This window comes from Rattus norvegicus, chromosome 5 (genome assembly GCF_021556685.1).
Source record: "Rattus norvegicus strain SHRSP/BbbUtx chromosome 5, alternate assembly SHRSP_T2T, whole genome shotgun sequence".
NCBI classification, from domain to species: domain Eukaryota; kingdom Metazoa; phylum Chordata; class Mammalia; order Rodentia; family Muridae; genus Rattus; species Rattus norvegicus.
Window position 1 is genome coordinate 76,861,576 of NC_141538.1, and position 19,689 is coordinate 76,881,264.

The 19,689-nt window shown below is 44.7% G+C and overlaps 1 protein-coding gene across 2 annotated transcripts in view; it reads right to left on the reverse strand.

Moving 5' to 3' along the window:
* Frrs1l (ferric-chelate reductase 1-like) overlaps positions 1–19,689 on the reverse strand; it is a 34,153-nt gene that overhangs the window by 8,299 nt on the left and 6,165 nt on the right. For both annotated transcript variants that reach the window (XR_015619941.1, NM_001419637.2), the window contains 3 exon segments: positions 10,492–10,576; positions 7,798–7,936; positions 3,359–3,605 (listed from right to left, as the gene is read on the reverse strand). Coding sequence is in view for 1 of the 2 variants with exons in the window: in NM_001419637.2 (NP_001406566.1) it covers positions 3,359–3,605; positions 7,798–7,936; positions 10,492–10,576 (471 nt within the window). In the remaining variant the exon portion in view is untranslated.

Sequence of the window (19,689 nt, forward strand, 5' to 3'; positions counted from 1 at the left end):
GGAAACTGAGACATGAGAGTTCGATGGAAAGGCTACCCTGGGATTAGAGTTTAATTAAGGTTTTTGGAATGTTTGGACCCAGGTCTAGTCCATAAACATGCTAGGCAAACACCTACCACTGAGCTATATAACTCCAGCTTGCCAACTTTCTTTTAGTTTTGCTTTTATTTTGAGATAGGGTCTCAATAAACTTGTCAGGCTGGTCTTGAACTCACCGGTAGCCCAAACAAGCTTTGAACTTTGTGATCCTTCTGCCTCAGCCTCCAGAGCAGCTGAATGTATAGGTCTGTACCACCAGTCTGATCTGCACCAAGTAGGGTTTTTACAGTCCTTTCTCTGGGAGTTCTGCCAGACACAGTGGTACTGAGCATCCACTCCAGCTTCCTCCTACACAAATTCTCCCAACTGGCAGGGAGGTCCCTCCCCACAGGGTCCACTTACCTTATGCCTAAGGACAGTCCCCAATGGCCCTTGACTGGCCTCTTAGGCTATGCCATGAACCTCCAGTTCATGGCTTTCTCTAGGGAAAGAGAATTTCTATTCCTTCAAGATTTAGCCCAAAGTTTATGCCTCTGTGAGACAGGAAAAGAACTGACAGATGTTAAAACTCTCAGGAAACAAGGAGGCAGCGGCCATGTGGGTGGGGATAGGTCTGTTTTGTCTGGAAACAGTGAGAAAAGAACCCGGAGAGAGCTTATCAAGCAAACCCAGACGAACATGGATCCCTCCAAATCTCGGATGCCAGACTCTAAGAGGACGACCTTCTGAACATATGAGTCCCCGTTATCCAAGGTTTCTTTCTGCTTTCAATGACTGCTTTTCAACTGCAGCTCAAAAATGTAGTTTGAGACAGCAAGATATTTTTAAATTTATTTATTTTCATTTTATGTGCCTCGATGTTCTGCCTGCATGCATGTCTGTGTGAAGGTGTCAGATCTTAGAGTTACAGACAGTCTCGAGCTGTCCTGTGGGTGCTGGGATTTGAACCTGGCCTCTGGAAGAGCAGTCAGTGCCCTTAAGCACCAAGCCGTCTCTCTGGCCTACTAAGATATTTTTTTTTTTTTTTGGTTCTTTTTTTCGGAGCTGGGGACCGAACCCAGGGCCTTGCGCTTCCTAGCTAAGATATTTTTAAAAAGAGAAAAAGATGGCATTTTATACGACTAACTACAGTGTACTCTTATTTATGATTGCTTTATTAGTAGTATCACCATAAAACTCACACTGAATTCTAATTTATGCGTTACCTATAGGGACGAATGTACACACTGGAAGTCTCAGTAAAATCTCCCACAGATGGACTGGGACTCCTGTGCAGCATTTTTCAATTTGCTAAAGCAATTCCCCATGCTTATCTTCACCCACTAGCTAATAACTGTGTGAGGCAGGTATTATCATTACCCCCACTTTAGGTATAAGGAAATGAAGTTCAGATTTAGATTAACAGGCTACACAGCTACCATGGGGCAGACGGGTACTAAAAACTCAGAATTTCAGATAGCAATCTTACTGTTTGAAATGAATTCATCTCTCCAAGCTAAAATATCATTTATTTCCCAGGACACTAACAGGGCTTGAAGGTACCATTGCAGACCCAGTGGGGTGACTCTGGGAAAGCAGCAGATGAATGGAAAGGTACTACCAATGTAGAGGCATCCAGTGCTTTTACCCAGTGGCAATGGGTGGGAAGGGGAGAAGGCCAAGGGGAGATTATGTACTTTCTAAATCAATGGAAAGAAATGGGGGGTGGGGTGGGGAGATCAGATAAAGCTGCTGAACTCACAGATGACAGATGTCGTCTGGGTGTGGTGCCATACACTACGGATTGCTCTAGCCTGAGCAACAGAGTAGGTGGTTGGCTCAAAGAAAGGGCAAAAACAAAGAAGTGCAGGCCGACAGGAACTGGATGTAGATCTCTCCTGAGAGACACAGTCAGAATACAACAAATACATAGGCGAATGCCATCATTAAACCACTGAACTGAGAACAGGACCCCAGTTCAGAGAAAGGACTGAAAGAGCTTGAAGGGGCTCGAGACCCCATATGTACAACAATGCCAACCAACCACAGCTTCCAGGGACTAAGCCACTACCCAAAGACTATTCATGGACTGACCCTGGGCTCCAACCTCATAGGTAGCAATGAATAGCCTAGTAAGAGCACCAGTGGAAGGGGAAGCCCTTGGTCCTGCCAATACTGAACCCCCAGTGAACGGAATTGTTGGGGGAAGGATGGGGAGGGGAACACCTATCTAGAAGGGGGGGGGGGAGGGGTTAGGGGGATGTTGGCCCGGAAACCAGGAAAGGGAATAACAATTGAAATGTAAATAAGAAATACCCAAGTTAATAAAGATGATGAAGAAGAAGAAGACCCTTTATCCAAAAAAAAAGAAAAGAAAAAAAGAAAGAAAGAAAAGAAAAAAAAGGAAAAAAAGAAAAGACAAGGAAGCATTCACTACTCTTGGTCAGGCCACTAGGTGGAAGGCCACTGGGTTGCCCAGGTAGCAGGCTCATAAGATGACTTGATTTAGGCAACTTCTGAAAGGTTTCTTATGATGCCCTTGGGCCTTTGATGGGAAACGACCAGAGAGCTTTGGCAGAGGAAGTGACATCATCCACAGCCCAGCAGCATCATCATCATCGGGGAACTTGATAGGGATACAGAGCCTCAGCCCTGACCTCTAACCTGCAGAAGCCTTGACTTACCAATATAGCTGGGGGAATTGTCATCCACCTTAACATCTGAGGATTGATGGGCTAAAATATAAATATATCGTGTTTTGATTGATTTGGGACCATAGGAATTAATGCGCGCTGTCAAGCTCTAGAGAAATCTCTAGAAACTCTTTTCTTTTTAGTATTTTCTTATTAAAAGGATGGTGGTTAAGAGTTCACTGACTTTCCAGTCCGAAAGACCCGGAATTGGGTTCTATTTCTACCATTGACTGGTTGTCTACCACAGGTGAGTTTCTTATACTCTAATATGAGGGCAATGATATCCAGACTTCTGCAGGCTGGGGTGAGGAGCGAATAGAAATATTTGCACTCCACAGCAGATGTATGACTGCTTCATGAAGTGCTTGCCCATCCCATGCTGTGTCACATGCTGTGTCACATGCTGTGACACATGTGACTATGTGACACATGGGACTATGCCTGTGCGCACTCTGTCAGGTGACCCTTTGCATTGTAAGTTCCTCAGAACCTTCCAAAGGGAGTATCCGCATTCTCTTCTCCTTACAGAAACTCGATGTGGTTGTGACTCTCCCGCATACACAGTGGGACTCCACGTAACCGTGAACGAAAGCACGGTGGGGAGGTGGGGACTGGTGTTCAAAACAGAGGCTGAAATGTAGGCTTACCCTGAATGGCCGGACCCCAGGCAAACAGGTAGTACCAACTCAAGTGCAGATCCACAATTGTTTCATCCCTGGGAACATTCACAGGGCGCTTAAACCTACAGGTGACACGGTTGTTCTCAAAAACTCCTTCTTCGTCTCGGGCAGGATTTCTCTGAACCTCCTTTGCCCACTGCCCCACGTTATAGAAGTGCTGTATTCGGACTCTGCCATTGTCATCATGGACGCAGGCCATGACATCATCACCACCCTAGCAGAGAAAAACGTCGAGGAGAGGAAAGGCAAAGGTTTGTCTTCTGCAAATGTCTCACTCAGAAACACATATCCCATAACCTCTGTAATTAGAAATTTCTCGCTACCAATCAGAATGACCCGAGTTCCATTCCTTGTATCCACCTGGTAGAAAGAGAGAACCAACTCCTGCAAGCTGTCCTCTGAGCTCCACAAGCGCAGCACAGCATGCCTCCCACATAAACAACTAAACACACGAATTTTAAAAATCCTTTTCAGGGGCTGGAGAGACGGCTTAGTGGTTAAGAACACTGACTGCTCTTCCAGAGGTCCTGAGTTCAATTCCCAGCAACCACATGGTGGCTCACAACCATCTGTAATGGGATCTGATGCCCTCTTCTGGTGTGTCTGAAGACAGCTACAGTATATTCATAGAAAATAAATAAATAAATCTTTTTTTAAAAAATCCTTTTTAAAAAGTCTTAAACAAGGGGCTGGAGATTTAGCTCAGTGGTAGAGCGTTACCTAGGAAGCGCAAGGCCCTGGGTTCGGTCCCCAGCTCCGAAAAAAAGAATCAAAAAAAAAAAAAAAGTCTTAAACAACTGAGCAAAGTCAGCATCATGGGGTATGTCCCATGAATTCCCGCATGAAACCACATGAAGTAACCTGACTAGCATGGCTAGGCAAATCCCCCTTGAAGCTCATTCTAACAAAACAAAATAAAACTTCAGCTAAGGCAGGGCAGTGGTGTTGCATGCCTTTAATTCCAGGACTCGGGAGGCAGAGGCAGGTGGATCTCTGTGTTTGAGGCCAGCCTGGTCTCCAGAATGAATTCCACAGCAGCCAAGGTTACACAGAGAACGCCTCTCTCTCTCAAAAAAAAAAAAAAAAACAAACCAAGCCAAACAAACACTTCAGTCATGAAAAACTTCCCAAAGCAATTAATTAATCCATCCATTCGTTTAAAAGGCCCAGAAGCTATTACAAAGTGAAGAAGAGTAAAGTCACGTGACCATTAAATGATGCAATGGCATTCCTAGGCAGAATTGTGTTGACCATTGACATTGACATTTAGAAATAATATAGCTGACAGTACTATCCTATGGATCTCAAACTGTCTGAATTTGATAGGAAAACCCTAGAATGAAGGACAAGGTCCTCGATTTTAGAAGACCCCTCTTAAATATTTAACGTTTAAAGGATCATGACCTCGGTGATGTAGCATTGACGTTTCCAGAAAATGTTAGCCATACATAGTAGCAGCAGAGGCAGTAGAGAACAACACATGGACAGCAAAATGTTCTTTGTGTTTCTAAGTTCTGGAATAGGGAACCGCAATGACTTCACGGTAGAGATTGTGGTTGACGCCACTGAAATAAACACGGGGAAACAGCCAGAAATGATACATTCTAGGTGCACACTATCATAACAGAACAGCTACAGATGATGCGTCTGGTACAAGATACAGAGATAGAGAGACGAGGGAGGAAGGCTTGAGGAACTATCTACGTGGTCTATCTGGGGTTTGACTTTTCTTTTGGAACAATTTTAAAAAGCGTTAGAGATGAGCCGGTTGCACCACTGTGTGGAGGATATGGATGCTGGGGGAGGCGGTGAGGCATATCACTTAGATAGGACCCCAAAGATGCTCTTTTTTTTCTTTTTTTTCTTTTTTTTTTTTTCAGAGCTGGGGACTGAACCCAGGGCCTTGCGTTTGCTAAGCAAGCGCTCTACCACTGAGCTAAATCCCCAACCCCCCAAAGATGCTCTTAAAAAAGAAATTAATTTGAAAACCGTGCCATAAAAATTCAAGGTTATTAAAAAGGGAATGCATATCGCTCTTGCTCTGCAAAGTCAGGCTTTTGTTTTTTAATTTAACGCATGCTTCAGTGGAGAGAGGAGAGAGGAAAGGAAGGGCCTCTACCGTCATAGATATTACAGTGCCACTGTGAAGGCTCCCCAGATAACCTGTTATCTGAGCCCTCAAATCAGCCCTCCTTACCTTCCCTCCTTCCTGCTATCCCTCCCTCCCTTCCTTATTTTCAGACAGGATCTCACTGTGTATTCTCTGCTAGTCCTGAATTCCTGTTCTTCTTCTTATCCTTCTCTCTCCTTTATTGGGGTATCCCTTTATCGGGGTGATTCACAGGATGGGGGCTGGGCTCTGCCTACAACACCCCTCACCATAGCACCCACCCCCAGGCCCTGGCCACCAGAATGGCAGAATGATCTTAAGAGCAGCTTCATCTTTGGCCCCCGGTTGCCCCACACCACACACACACACACACACACACACACACACACATCCACCACCACCATCACCTCCAACACAACAACAACAATAACAAAGCAGAGAAAGAGAAGCCCAGGGCCTCCTGGGCCGTCACTCCATAACCTGAGGTGCTAACAGAGGACTTCAGGTTTGGCTCCCCAAGGAGTTCATGGAAAAATAGTCCTTCCTGTGCAGTGAGGGCAGCTCATATGTCAGGGGTGCTGGTTCCACTGGCTTAGTTTCAGAGGCTTAATCTAGTACCATCATAAAACAAGTATGTGTGTGTGTGTGTGTATTATGTCTTGTGCATGCAGATAACCATGAAGACCAGGAGGGCCATCAGATCTCCTGGTGATCAAGTTAAAGGAGGTTATCAACCTCCCAACATGGGTCCTGGGAACCAAATTCAGGTCCTCTGGAAGGGTAGCAAGCACTCTGAACCACTGAGCAATCTCCTCTTCCCCAAGTGATGCTTTCAAAACACTGCAGAACTAAGCCCTCCTTACTATGGCCATTGTGGTGCCTTGGTCTGCATCTCCCAAAGGCCTTTGTGGTTAAAAAAAATGGCTGCTCCCTGGCAGAACCTAATAGAAGCAAGTTAGATACTTGGTGGTTGCCCCTGGAAGCGGATATTGGGTTTCTGATTCTTCCTCTCTTCCCGCCTTCTCTCTCTGAGCTCCATCCTCTACCCTTGAAGTCTTTTTAAAAACGAGGTAATAGTGATGGGAAGCTGATCAACACAGTGGGCAAATCTAAGTTTTACCCAAGTTCTGGCAAACTAATGAAACATTAAGAGGGTAGCCAGTGTAGCCAGCTCATCTGATCGCAACCTGGGGCTTGACATTGGCATCTACAGTAGAACACTCTTGAACTAAACGCTCACTTTATGGCATCTGACACTCTCTCCATATAGACTGGATCAGAATGGCTTGAGGTAGAGGACAGCCCAGCTGACGTCCATCGGAGATTTGCCTGATCCGTGAGGGCATCTGCACATGTGTGTGTGTGTGTGTGTGTGTGTGTGTGTGTGTGTGTGTGTGTGTGTGTACACAGTGAGGTAGAGAGGAGAAAAATAGCAGATATCTGGCCACATATGCTATGAAGAGCTGCCTAGGAAGCTGCCCCTTCCTCCCGGACTGACTAACACACACACACAGGAAATCAAACCCAACCCATGGACTACAGCCAAGCCCAGACGAGCCCACCGACTAATGCTCACACATGGGAGCAAGAGACACAACAGTTGGCACAAGATGTGTAGTTTACAGCACAATGTGGACAGAGCTGGTCACCACATGTAGCACCAGATGGAGGCCCTATATTCTAATAACCAATCTTTCTACTAAAGCTTGCTAGAATTTAAAAAAAAAAAGAGATTTACTTATTTATGGGTGTTGGTGCATGAGTTTATATGAACTGTGCACATCTTGAGCCTGAGCCCACAGAGGGCAGAGGGCAGCAGAATCCTTAGAACTGGAGTTACAGGCAGTTGGGGGCCATCTGATGTGGGTGCTGGAAACCAAACCCTGGTCCTCTTCAAGAGCAATATGTGGGCTTACCAGCCGAGCCGTCTCTCCAGCCTCTGATGTTGTTTGTTTGGTTGTTATTATTGTTGTTTTTTTTTTTCAGGGCTCCCCCCATCTCTGCCTCCCGAGTGCTGGGATTAAAGACATGTGACACTACCGGGCCCGAGCCTCTGAATGTTTTAAACTTGCAATTAGAGAGCTGTGACTAATACAATGCTTCTGCTTCTTTGTTTAACACGTTTGCTTCTGAAATCTAAAGAAAAAGGAAGCAAGGAGGGAAAGCAGCTTCCTTCAAGATGTATACCTTACGGGGTTGGGGATTTAGCTCAGTGGTAGAGCGCTTGCCTAGCAAGCACAAGGCCCTGGGTTCGGTCCCCAGCTCTGAAAAAAAGAAAATAAAATGTACACCTTACCATCTTTTTGTCTGAAGAGAATCCAACGGCAACCCAACCATCTGTGTCTGCACTCAGCTCAAACTCCACATCGGCGCCTATCATCCGGTAGCTGAGGAAGTAGTCGCAGGTTTCTGCATTACAGCCTGGCTTTCCATACCTGGAGGATTTGCCAAAGGAGACGTCATTAGTTCTACCTGATTCAAACACAAAAGGAGAACATCCAGAGTGCAACCCAAGGGCCCTTGCTAGGCAAGCGCAAGGCCCTGGGTTCGGTCCTCAGCTCCGAAAAAAAAGAAAAAAAATGTTCATTGACTATTTTTCCCTATAACCTTTCACAGTTAAGATACCTCAGGCTTAGAAATAAAGGCAGAAGTCCTGAAATCCCCAGCATCTGTGTGATGCTAAGTGGTGTGATTTTCCTGAAAGAATTTCTCTGCAGCGATGGTGCACGAGGTGCCTCTGACTGTACCGTGGGGGGCTTTTGAGTTGAGCATGTCTTTATTACCAACAAGGAATGATGGCCCAACTTCTGCAACTTAATCTTTTGGTCTGCTGCAAAAGCCACACTTGTACAATTCATATGTGACATCAGCTAGTATCTGATGCACACAAATACATGATTTACTTATAAAATTGACTTGCCGTTAACATAGTCATAGTCAGACGCTAAACATAGCAGTGTGAGGTCGTTCTTTAGATGGTGAGATTATATACACATGCATCTTTTTGAAGGGTACCACTAAGGAGAAAACAGAAATTTCCAATTTCTTACAGAGGAGCAAGTGAGACAGCACCATAGATAAGAACACCCATCACCAAGCATGGTGACCCCAGTTTGCTCCCTGAAACTTACATGCTAGAAAAAGAGCAGACTGCAGCAAGTTGTCTTCTGATCTCCACATGAGTCCCACAAGATAAGTGCACACACTTACATGTGCATATGTGCATATGCACATACATTTAGGCATGAATAATCAATCAATCAATCAATCAATCAATCAATCAATGTTTGTAGCAAAAATCCTTATAAATGACTTCTGGATCCCTTACCAGTGGGGACCAGTAATTGAAAACACCTAGTTAAGGGACACTGTGTTCCATCATTGTCAGAATGGTACACACTGTGGATGCATCTCATTGGTAAATCACATGTTTGTAATGCACATGACCCTAAGCATAAAAGAGAGAACAGGAAAGAAAAGGGAGGGAGAGGGGAAGGAAAGGGAGAGGAGTGGGGAAAGGATGGGTGGGGGAGGGGAGGGGGAGGGAGGGAAAGGGAAGGAAGGAAAGGGGAGGCGAAGAGGAAAAAGGGAACTGTATCAATGGGTGACAGGATAAAAGCATAGAGGGCAGATGTCTGCAAGAACAGGACCCAGGGTGCTAAAGTGTGAATGAGGAAAGAGAGAAGATCATGCTCATGTGTTAGCAGGGATTCCCCAAGTAACAGGAGAAAGGCACATGGACCAGGCCACCAGGAGCTGGGGTGAAACCTAACAAGTGAGGGAGGTAAGAAGAGCAGAGAACAGTGTGAAGGCCAGGCCACACTGAGCCAGCAGGCCATCAAAATTCCTTCTCAGTCATCACCACCAGATCACATATCATCTTGCTGGATGATAACAGTATTGCAACATTTCCACAAGTCTTCAAAGAAGCCTTGTAAGTCAATTAAGCTCAAGACCCCTGGAGTCAATGCTTGGTTCCTTAAACCTTGAGCCTGAGCAACCAACAAGATTAGCCCTTTAGTGCCATCTTCATCAAAACCTCTATTTGAGGCGTTTCTACACTACTGCTTCCTACCGAGCCAATTCACATGCATTCATTTTTATTTTCCCCATGACCGTCTCCATCTCTCTCTCCCCTCCACCTGTCTTCCTTTCTTTGATACAGGGTCTTTTCACTAAGCATCCCAGGTTAGCCTCAAACCTTTCAGCCTTTTGCCTCAGCCACCTGAGGATAGCCCTGGGATCCACCCTCAGCACTGCAGGAACCAGGTGTACGCCTGTCATCTCAGAACATGGGAGGGGAAAGCAGGATTCAAAATTTAAGGTTAACCTTGTTTGCATAACAAATTTAGGGCAGGTCTGGGCCATAGGAGAACCTGCCTGTCAAAACCTCAATTGAGAAAATGCCTCCATCAGTTTATCTATAGGTAAGTCAGTACGGCATTTTCTTCATTAACTGTTGATGGGAGAGGATCCAGCTCACTTTGGGTGATATCAGCCCTGGTCAGGTATTCTAGGTATAAAAGCATGTTGAATAAGCAAGAACTCCTCTATGGCCTCTGCTTCAGTTCCTGCCTCCACATTCCTGCCTTGCTTGACTTCATGCTGTGGCTTCTCTCAGAGGTGGGCGGTGAGATAATCCTTCTTAGTTATGTCCTTATCACAGCCACAGAAAGTGACTAAACACTGTCTTCAAAAAAGAGCATGCCCAAACTGAACTCTGACCAAGCATGGCAGTGGACGCTTACAATGCCAGTATCACGGAGAATCGGTGAGATTACCCAGAATTCAAGGACAGCAAGGCCTGTCGCAACAAAGCAAACCCCTGAGCACTGGATTTTCTTATTTGAGCTTTCTAGAACCTTGATGAAGTTAGAAAGGGGGGGACAGACACATGAGCCCACAGAGCGATGCATGTAAGTTTGAATCCTACCTGGAGACATTCAGTACATTTCTGAGCCTCAGTGGTCAGGCTCCCACCCCTACCTACCTGAAGCATCCCTTAGTCCTTCCGCAGTCTTCCACCTTGATTTTGGCAAATGGGTCCACAGGAGGAGCAGTGGGAAAAGGGTATCCTGGGCAGTGAAGACAGATGGTGTCAGAGAAACCCAGTCACAATCCTTACGAAGAGAATCCTGAAGAATGCACTGCCTATTTTTACCATCGCTGCTAGCGATGGTTAGGGATTTGACAGGGGTCTCTGATGAAGTCAGACTGTCCCCTGCATGAGGGCATCCATGCCTTTGGACTTCATCTCAGGTGGGCGCTGGCCATGAGTGTGTTCCTATTTCATTTTCCGGCAAGCAGCCAGGGACTCTGAGTAGAAACCTCATTCTACAGAGCCCCTGGCTTAGGAGTTAGAAAGCCTCAACTTTTCAACAGTGCACACACTCAGGAAGAAAGACAGATGGCAAAGGCCCAGCTTTTAACCTGGTAGTCGGGCGATTCCACACGTATGTGAAATGGATATTACAATTTCACCTCTCGGGACCACCGCTTACCCATTTGCTAAGCCCTTCCGATACACAGTGGCTAGCATTGTCTCTCTGAGATGGCTCAGACCCCAATGCATTTAAGCGATGCTGGAGAGTAAGGTCACAGAGGCCTCCAGGTTCCAAGGGAAGTCATTTCCCCCTGGGGTGTTCACGCCACGTGTGCCTCATGCTGTATCCTCTGCCCAGCGTGAGGTTTGGCACTGGACACTGAGTGAACGATCGATGGTGAAATGCAGGGTTCCACAGAGAGGCCTAGGCAGTGGGAAACATGCCCTTTGATTTGCAGTACTTCTCTTCAGTGAAGTGTTATTTGGTTGTTAGCTTTAGACTTCTCACAAAGGTCTCCAGGACATGCTTTCCTGGCACAACTTTGTCTGATTCTAATGCCCCAGAGTTTGAGCACTGGGTCAAACAACACCTTGAGTAACTGGCTCCAATGCTTTCATTCTAGGTTTACCCTATTTTGTACTGAAACCTACTTTATTTTCACTACCACTGACCACATCCTGTCTTAAACAGGCTTTTATTTTTCTCTTTGTATTTATTGAGCAGCTTTTCAATGTTACACATCAAACTAAGCATCTTCGTTTATGCCCTTACTCTATTTGTCACTGAAGAGACGTAAGTTTTTTCCTCCAGAGTATTCACCCGGGAGTGGAATGGCTACTTCCCTATCTGTCATTAAGACACTGGAGGTGACAGTTTCTTCCAAGTTCTGCATCTTCTTCATTTGATCTGCCTCTGCCTCTGTCTCTGTCACTGTCTCTGTCTCTCTCTGTCTCTGTCTCTGTCTCTCTGTCTCTGCCTCTCTCTCTGCCTCTCTCTGTCTCTGTCTCTCTCTGACTCTGTCTCTCTGCCTCTACCTCTCTCTCTGCCTCTCTCTCTGTCTCTATCTCTCTGTCTCTCTCTGTCTCTGTCTCTCTGTCTCTGTCTCTGTCTCTCTGTCTCTGCCTCTCTCTCTGCATCTCTCTGTCTCTGTCTCTCTGTCTCTGTCTCTCTCTGACTCTGTCTCTCTGTCTCTGCCTCTCTCTCTGCCTCTCTGTCTCTGTCTCTCTCTGACTCTGTCTCTCTGTCTCTGCCTCTCTCTCTGCCTCTCTCTCTGTCTCTGTCTCTCTCTGACTCTGTCTCTCTGTCTCTGCCTCTCTCTCGGCCTCTCTCTCTGTCTCTATCTCTCTGTCTCTCTCTGTCTCTGTCTCTCTGTCTCTGTCTCTCTGTCTCTGCCTCTCTCTCTGCCTCTCTCTCTGTCTCTATCTCTCTGCCTCTCTCTGTCTCTGTCTCTCTCTGACTCTGTCTCTCTGTCTCTGCCTCTCTCTCTGCCTCTCTGTCTCTGTCTCTCTCTGACTCTGTCTCTCTGTCTCTGCCTCTCTCTCTGCCTCTCTCTCTGTCTCTGTCTCTCTCTGACTCTGTCTCTCTGTCTCTGCCTCTCTCTCGGCCTCTCTCTCTGTCTCTATCTCTCTGTCTCTCTCTGTCTCTGTCTCTCTGTCTCTGTCTCTGTCTCTCTGTCTCTGCCTCTCTCTCTGCCTCTCTCTCTGTCTCTATCTCTCTGCCTCTCTCTGTCTCTGTCTCTCTCTGACTCTGTCTCTCTGTCTCTGTCTCTCTCTGACTCTGTCTCTCTGTCTCTGTCTCTCTCTGTCTCTGTCTCTCTGACTCTGTCTCTCTGACTCTGTCTCTCTCTGTCTCTGTCTCTCTGTCTCTGTCTCTGCCTCTCTCTCTGCCTCTCTCTGTCTCTATCTCTCTGCCTCTCTCTGTCTCTGTCTCTCTGTCTCTGTCTCTGTCTGTCTCTGACTCTGTCTCTCTGTCTCTGTCTCTGTCTCTCTCTGTCTCTGTCTCTCTGCCTCTCTCTCTCTTTGTGTGTGTGTGTGTGTGTGTGTGTGTGTGTGTGTGTGTGAGATGAAACTCAGAACCTCACAAAAGCTTGAAAAAACTCTGTCACTGAGCATCCCCCATCAGACTCCCTCTTCCACTTTCAATCACAGAATCCTTAGTAATTCCCAGCATCTCAGGTGAATATCGTCTTATTCTAGATTGCCAGTCCAATAAATACCAGCTGTCATTATCATCCGTGGGCACTAAAATGTTACAAACTTAACTAAGAACTAACAACCATTGAGTAGCAGTGTCTTTTTAAGAAAGATGGGTTTCTGAACGCCAAATAAGAGCAAGTTTTGGAACATAGCTTAGGCACATGTTCTGAACTAGTGTATTGGGTTGGCAAATGCCTTCGCTAACGTTGGTTTTCTGGTATATTGTGTGTTCTAAAACAAAACCAAAGAAGAACGTGTATTCTGTGAGCCGTGCTCGCACATCATTTAAAAACTTTTTCACCCAATGCTATGGATTGAACGGACAGGTTTAGAATATACTTTATCACTGTGCTAGAACACTAGACACTAGTCTTTTGTTTGTTTGTTTGCTTATTGCTTTGTAAGCTTGGCTCCTGGTTTCTAGAAAAGACGCTCTAGAGCAACACCTGCTTCACCTGGAGGTTGCAACCCCTTCGGAGGTTGAACAACCCTTTCCCAGGAGTCACCAAAGACCATCAGAACATACAGATATTTATATCACAATTTATACAGTGGCAAAATTACAGTTATGAAGTAGCGGTGAAAATAATTTTACGATTGGGAGTCACCACAACACAAGGAACCATATTAAAAGGTTGCAGCATTAGGAAGGTTGAGAACCACTGCTCTAGAGTCTTGGAATTACAGTAGTGGATGTGTCTTTTCTCATCATGAGCCCCTTAGAGAACGCCTGAGTTTGTGCTAAGAGATAGGATGTGTATAAATACATTTGCTTTAATGTCCTCCAAGGGGGCTGGAGAGGTGGCTCAATGGTTAAGAGCACTGACTGCTCTTCCAGAGGACCTGAGTTCAATTCCTAGCAACCACATGGTGGCTCACAGCTATCTGTAATGGGATCTGATGCCCTTTTCTGGTTTGTCAGAAGACAGCAACAGTGTACGCATATACATAAAATAAATAAATCTTTAAATGTCCTCCAAGATTGGGACATGCAAATTGCCTCCTGCTGTGGGTTGAGTTGGAATGTCCCCATAGGTTCTTTAGGTTTTTGGGTTTTTTTTTTTTGTCTGTCTGTCTGTCTGTCTGTCTGTCTGTCTGTCTGTCTGTTTTGAAACACTTGGTCCCTGTTGGTGATACTATTTAAGGAGGCTATGGAACCTTTCAGGAAGCGAGGCTTGGCTGGCAGAAGGAGGTTACCAGGAGCAGGCCTCTGAAGAATCACATTTGGGTCCACTGTGCTATGAGCAGCCTCTGCCACTCACTTCTGATGCCATGAGCTGAACTGTCTGACCCTGTCTATTCTATCACGATAGGTTGAAACCATGAAGCTAATGAATCTTCCCACCCTTAAGCTGTTTCTAGTAGATCACAGAAAAGTAAATGACACATCTCTGCCTGCTTGTTTTCTCCAATTGGGAAAACATAAATGTCTTTACCCATGTTTCGTGGGGGTGGAGGGGGCGGTTATCTAGATTTTCATTTTGTAACCCAGGAGAAACATGGCAGACTGCCCCTCTAACGACGCCAAGCTCGAGCAGATTACTATTCTGAACAACACTGGCTTACAGTCCCCTGGGTGCTGTATGATTGACTGCCCCAGTTTCTCCACATCCAAACTCCACACGATCTCATTATTATTTTAATTTGGATTTCCCTAAGCACTGACAGACACAAATGTCCCTTCATATTTGTATTAAGCACTTGGCTTCCCTCATCTGTGGGGTCGATTTCTGTAAATGTTCAAACGTTGTCATGGAAGGTTATGTCTATTTTACACATTCCCTGATTGTTGGCTTCAGATGTTGCTATTTTCCCTCCCGCCCTCCCACCAACCTTGTTATTTTATTTTTGCTATGGGTTTTTTTTTAGACCCAAATATTTAACTTGGATGAGGTTAAGCTAAGAATTTCTCCGCTTTTGGTTTGTGCTTCTCAGAGTCTAAAGGAATAATTTTCTACCCCCGTCAGCATGAGCTGTTTCTCTCATTTTATTTTAACTTATTAATGTTGTTGTACTATATTGATAACACACCGAGAGCTTTGACCCACTGGGAATTTACTCATTATCTTATGTGAGGTGAGAAATCAATTGTATTTTTCTACTTATAACGATTTGTTTGGGTTTCTTTTTGCTTTGTTTTGTAAGACAAGAGTCTCACTGTGTGTCCCTGGCTGACCTGAAACTCCCCATGCAGATCCAGCTGGCCTGGAACTCACAGAGATCCCCTTGTTTCTGCCTGCAGAATGCTGGGCTCAGAGGTATGAGGCACCATGCCCACCTCTCCTTACATTGAATCAATTTTGTCTCAACATAATTTATGAGACAACTCATGCTTTCTCTGGTAATTTATGATACCTTTGTCCCAGTTCCTCGATTTTTTTCATGAACCTAGGTCTATTTCTAGATTTTCTGAGTTTGTTTGTTTATTTGTTTGCAAGTTAGGACCATGTTATTTTAATTACTTAGCTTTCAAGTGTGCCTCAGTTACTTAGCAAGGCAAAACCATCTCACCGATTCTCGGGACTTGATTCTTCCGTGCAATGTATAGAAATCATGTGTGATGTTCCCTTACAGAACTGGACTGCAGGATTGTGTGGAACTGTCTTAAGTTTAAGATGAACTGTGAATGGATGGAGGGTTGATATATTTATAAAGTCAGATTATTCTTTTCAAGATCATGATTCGTCTGTTTATTCCCACCCTTTATATCCCTTAATAGTTCATTTTTTTCTCTATATAGATAAAATCAGACTCTGTAGATCTCTGTCGCTACCTTGAGGTGTATCTTGGTTTCCTTCACATTCTTTGGCTCACTGTTGCTGCTGAGGAAGAGCCTGGGTTCCCAAGCTACTTTATCTTCTAAGAGCTTTCCTAAAAAGTCCAACTAAGTAACAAAAACAACAATGACCATATAATGTATCATCCTCTGAGCGTGAGATGGTCACAATAGACAAATATTGAGACAGAAGGCTTCATGGTTGCCAAGAGCTGAGCCAAGGGGAAACACAAAACACCTGCCTGCCTGGTGTTGGCACTAGGGAAATATGGCTTCTTTTCAGGGTGAGCAGAGTGTTGTAAATGTGACTCTGGCAATGGCTGCACAAAGCCTGCGAGCATACTTCAGAACCACATCATGTCATGCTGGAAATAGGCACGTGAACACATGCATGCCCCTGTAACCTCCCAGGATCAGAGGACAGCTTCTGGGCATGAGCTTGGGGGCTCAAACTCAGGTTTCAAGCTTGGTGGCCAGTGCTGTTAGCTGCTGTGTCATCCTTAATAACAATATATTTTTTTTTTGGTTCTTTTTTTTCGGAGCTGGGGACCGAACCCAGGGCCTTGCGCTTCCTAGGTAAGCGCTCTACCACTGAGCTAAATCCCCAGCCCCACAATATTTTGACATACAACATTTTTGTTTTGTTTTGTTTTTTGTCCATAATTTCTTTTATTTTTTATTGAATATTTTAAGTATTTACATTTCAAATGTTATCCCCTTTCCCTGTTTCCCCCTCTCCTCCCCACTTCCCCTGTTTCTATAAGGATGCTCCCCCTCCCACCCACCCACTCCCACCTCACTGCCTTGGCATTCCCCTACTCTGGGGAATTTAGCCTTCACAGAACCAAGGGCTTCTTCTCTATTGATGCCAGACAATGCCATCCTCTGCTACATATGCGGCTGGAGCCATGGGTTTGTCCATGTGTACTCATTGGTTGGTGGTTTAGTCCCTGGGAGCTCTGGTGGGGTCTGGTTGTTTGATATTATTGTTTTTCCCACGAGGTTGCAAACCCCTTCAGCTCCTTCAGTTTTTTTCTAACTCCTCCATTGGAGTCCCTTTGCTCAGTCCAATGGTTATCTGCAACCATCCTCGTCTGTATCAGTAGGGCTCTGGCAGAGCCTTTCAGGAGACACCCATATCAGGCTCCTGTCAACAAGCACTTCTTGGCATCAGCAAGAGTGACTGGGTTTGGTGGGCCATGCAACATTTTGATAGCTAAACAGAAGGCCATCATAATTTCCCTTATGATTTCCTCTTTACCTCTTTGGTCAATATTGTCCCTATGATCCTTTTCTTTTCTTTTTATTTTCTAGGGCTCGGGAATTAAAGGGAGAGCTGTGAATATGGCAGGTGGCACTCTGCCACTGAGCAACACTCCCAAACACCCCTCCTCAGGCTTCCGCTGACTCCAAATTTCATCTCGCTATAATCAAAGACGTCTATGCATACTAAAGAGAGTCTTTGTAATCCACTGGCTTCCTATGACTACTTCATGACAAATCTTAGAGGTTCATCCTGGGTGTTCAAAAAAAAGTATGGTTCTGTATTTGTTTATCTACTCATTTAGATAATATTATATAAGTCAAACAATATAGAGCTTTTTTAATTTAATGTATTTATTTTAGGTATATGAGTACACTGTCGCTATCAGACACACCAAAAGAGGCTGTCAGATCCCATTACAGATGGTTGTGAGCCACCATGTGGTTGCTGGGAATTGAACTCAGGACCTCTGGAAGAGCAGTCAGTGCTGTTAACCTCTGAGCCATCTCTCTAGCCCAATCTTTTATTTTTAAAATCTGGTTTTTTTTTCTAATGCTAAGGGTAGTGTGCTGAACTGGATACATTTTCTTTTGACATTTATTTATCTACCTATTGAATGTATTCCCTGCTATTTATTATTAATACACATATACTCTAGAGTTAATGTAATTACAGATTACTGCTTCCTGTACTTGGAAACACCATGCATGTGTTTACTATAGATGTATGCATACATAAACACACCACACACATGTGTATCGATAGTTATTTTTGCAGTACTGAGTAATGAACCCAGACCTCATTCATGCTGAGTAAGCACTCTACCACTGAGCCACATCCTCAGCCCTGGAAACTTACATACTGGGTTCCTGATTTATTGTTTCTTTTATCACTGTTTGACATTATTTGTCCTTCACAGTCCAACTTCAATTATATTGTGTCAGGTTTTGTTACTATCTCAAGTCCCTTAAAACTTATCTTCACCTAAAACATCACTTTTTTTTTACTTCTTCCAATATGTTTGTATATTCAATATATATTTATATGCATGATCAAACTTCAGCCATAATATCTCTTTCTCATCATGTCTCTGCCACACTAACAAAGTTATGGTGTCACATCAAATGAATTGGGATTGTTTCCTCTTTTTCTGCCCCCTGAAATATGTTCAGAGCACTGGCAAAATGGTGCCACCACAAGTAAAGGTATCTTTTGCATAGCCTGAGTTTGATCCTCATGGCCTATGTAAATTTAGGTGGAAGGAGAAAATAAAACTATAGATTGTCCCCTCACCTCCACACCTGCACCATGACACTCATATTTGTACAGCCCCATCCCCACATCAAGTACACACATGCACACACACATACACACACACACACACACACACACAAATGATCAATTTTTAAAATTAACCTTTTTTTTAAATGTAAGGGATGTAAGGATGCTCTTTCCAAATGCATGTCTGTAAACCAAATGTATGCATTGCTTATAGAGGCCAGAAGAGGCCATTGGGTCACCTAGGTCTGGAGTTACAGTTGTGAGCCACCATGTAGGTGCTGGGAATTGAACCCAGGTCCTCTGGAAAAGCAGTCAGTGCTCTTAATTGCTGAACCATCTCTCCAGCTCTACAGATTTTTAAAGTTTAAAAATGTATATATATTTAGAGTATGCACTATCTCTCACTTGAATATTTGGTAGAATTGAGCTTTCTTATTTGGAAGATTTGTTTTTAGTTGACTCTATTCTTTTTCTTCCATTTTTTCTTTCTTATGTGGTGTGTGGTGTGAATGTGAATACATGTTCACACGTCTACAGGCACACACATATGTGCACAACTGTGTACCTGAAGGCCAGAAGCTGACATCAGGTGTCTCCTTAGATTGTCCACTTTCTATGGTGACTTTCTATGGGTCTCTCACTGGACTCAGTCTGGTGAGCCAGCTCACTCTGGGGGTCCATGTCGTCACCTTCTCTGGGCTGGGCAAGCACTTTACCTTCTGAGTCCCTGCACCACCACCACCCACCCCTCCAGTCTAGCCCATTCATCTCAGTTTCTTTTATCCAGGTTTTCTAATTCGTCAGTCAGATCCCCCCACCCCACTTTGGACAAGGTCTCACTATGAATCCCAGTCTGATTTCAAGTTTGCAATCTTCCTGCCTCGGCCTCCCAAGTACTAGAGAAACCAGCTGGTAGTAACTGGTTTTCTCAGCTTCCACTATTATTGAACTCTGACCTACCATAAACCTTGCCATGTTAAAGAATACAAACCAGTCCTTTTATACCTCCACAAGGTGCACTACTACTACTGTCTAGTCCTACGAAATTTTCATGGTTCCAGAAAGAGGCCTAGTGCCAGCCAGCAGTCACTCCCTTGTCCCATCTGTGTGGCCCCTGGCATCCTTTAATTTATGTTCTGCTCCTATGGATTGCCTATTCTGTTCATTGCCTGTCAACAGAAGCCTGTGGCCTGGTTTCTGGTTTCTTTTATTTAGCATAATGTTTCCAAGGTTCATCTACCCTGAAACACACATTGGAACTTCATTCCTCTTTTTCACACACACACACACACACACACACACACACACACACACACACACACACACAGCAGCTGTCTTCAGACACACC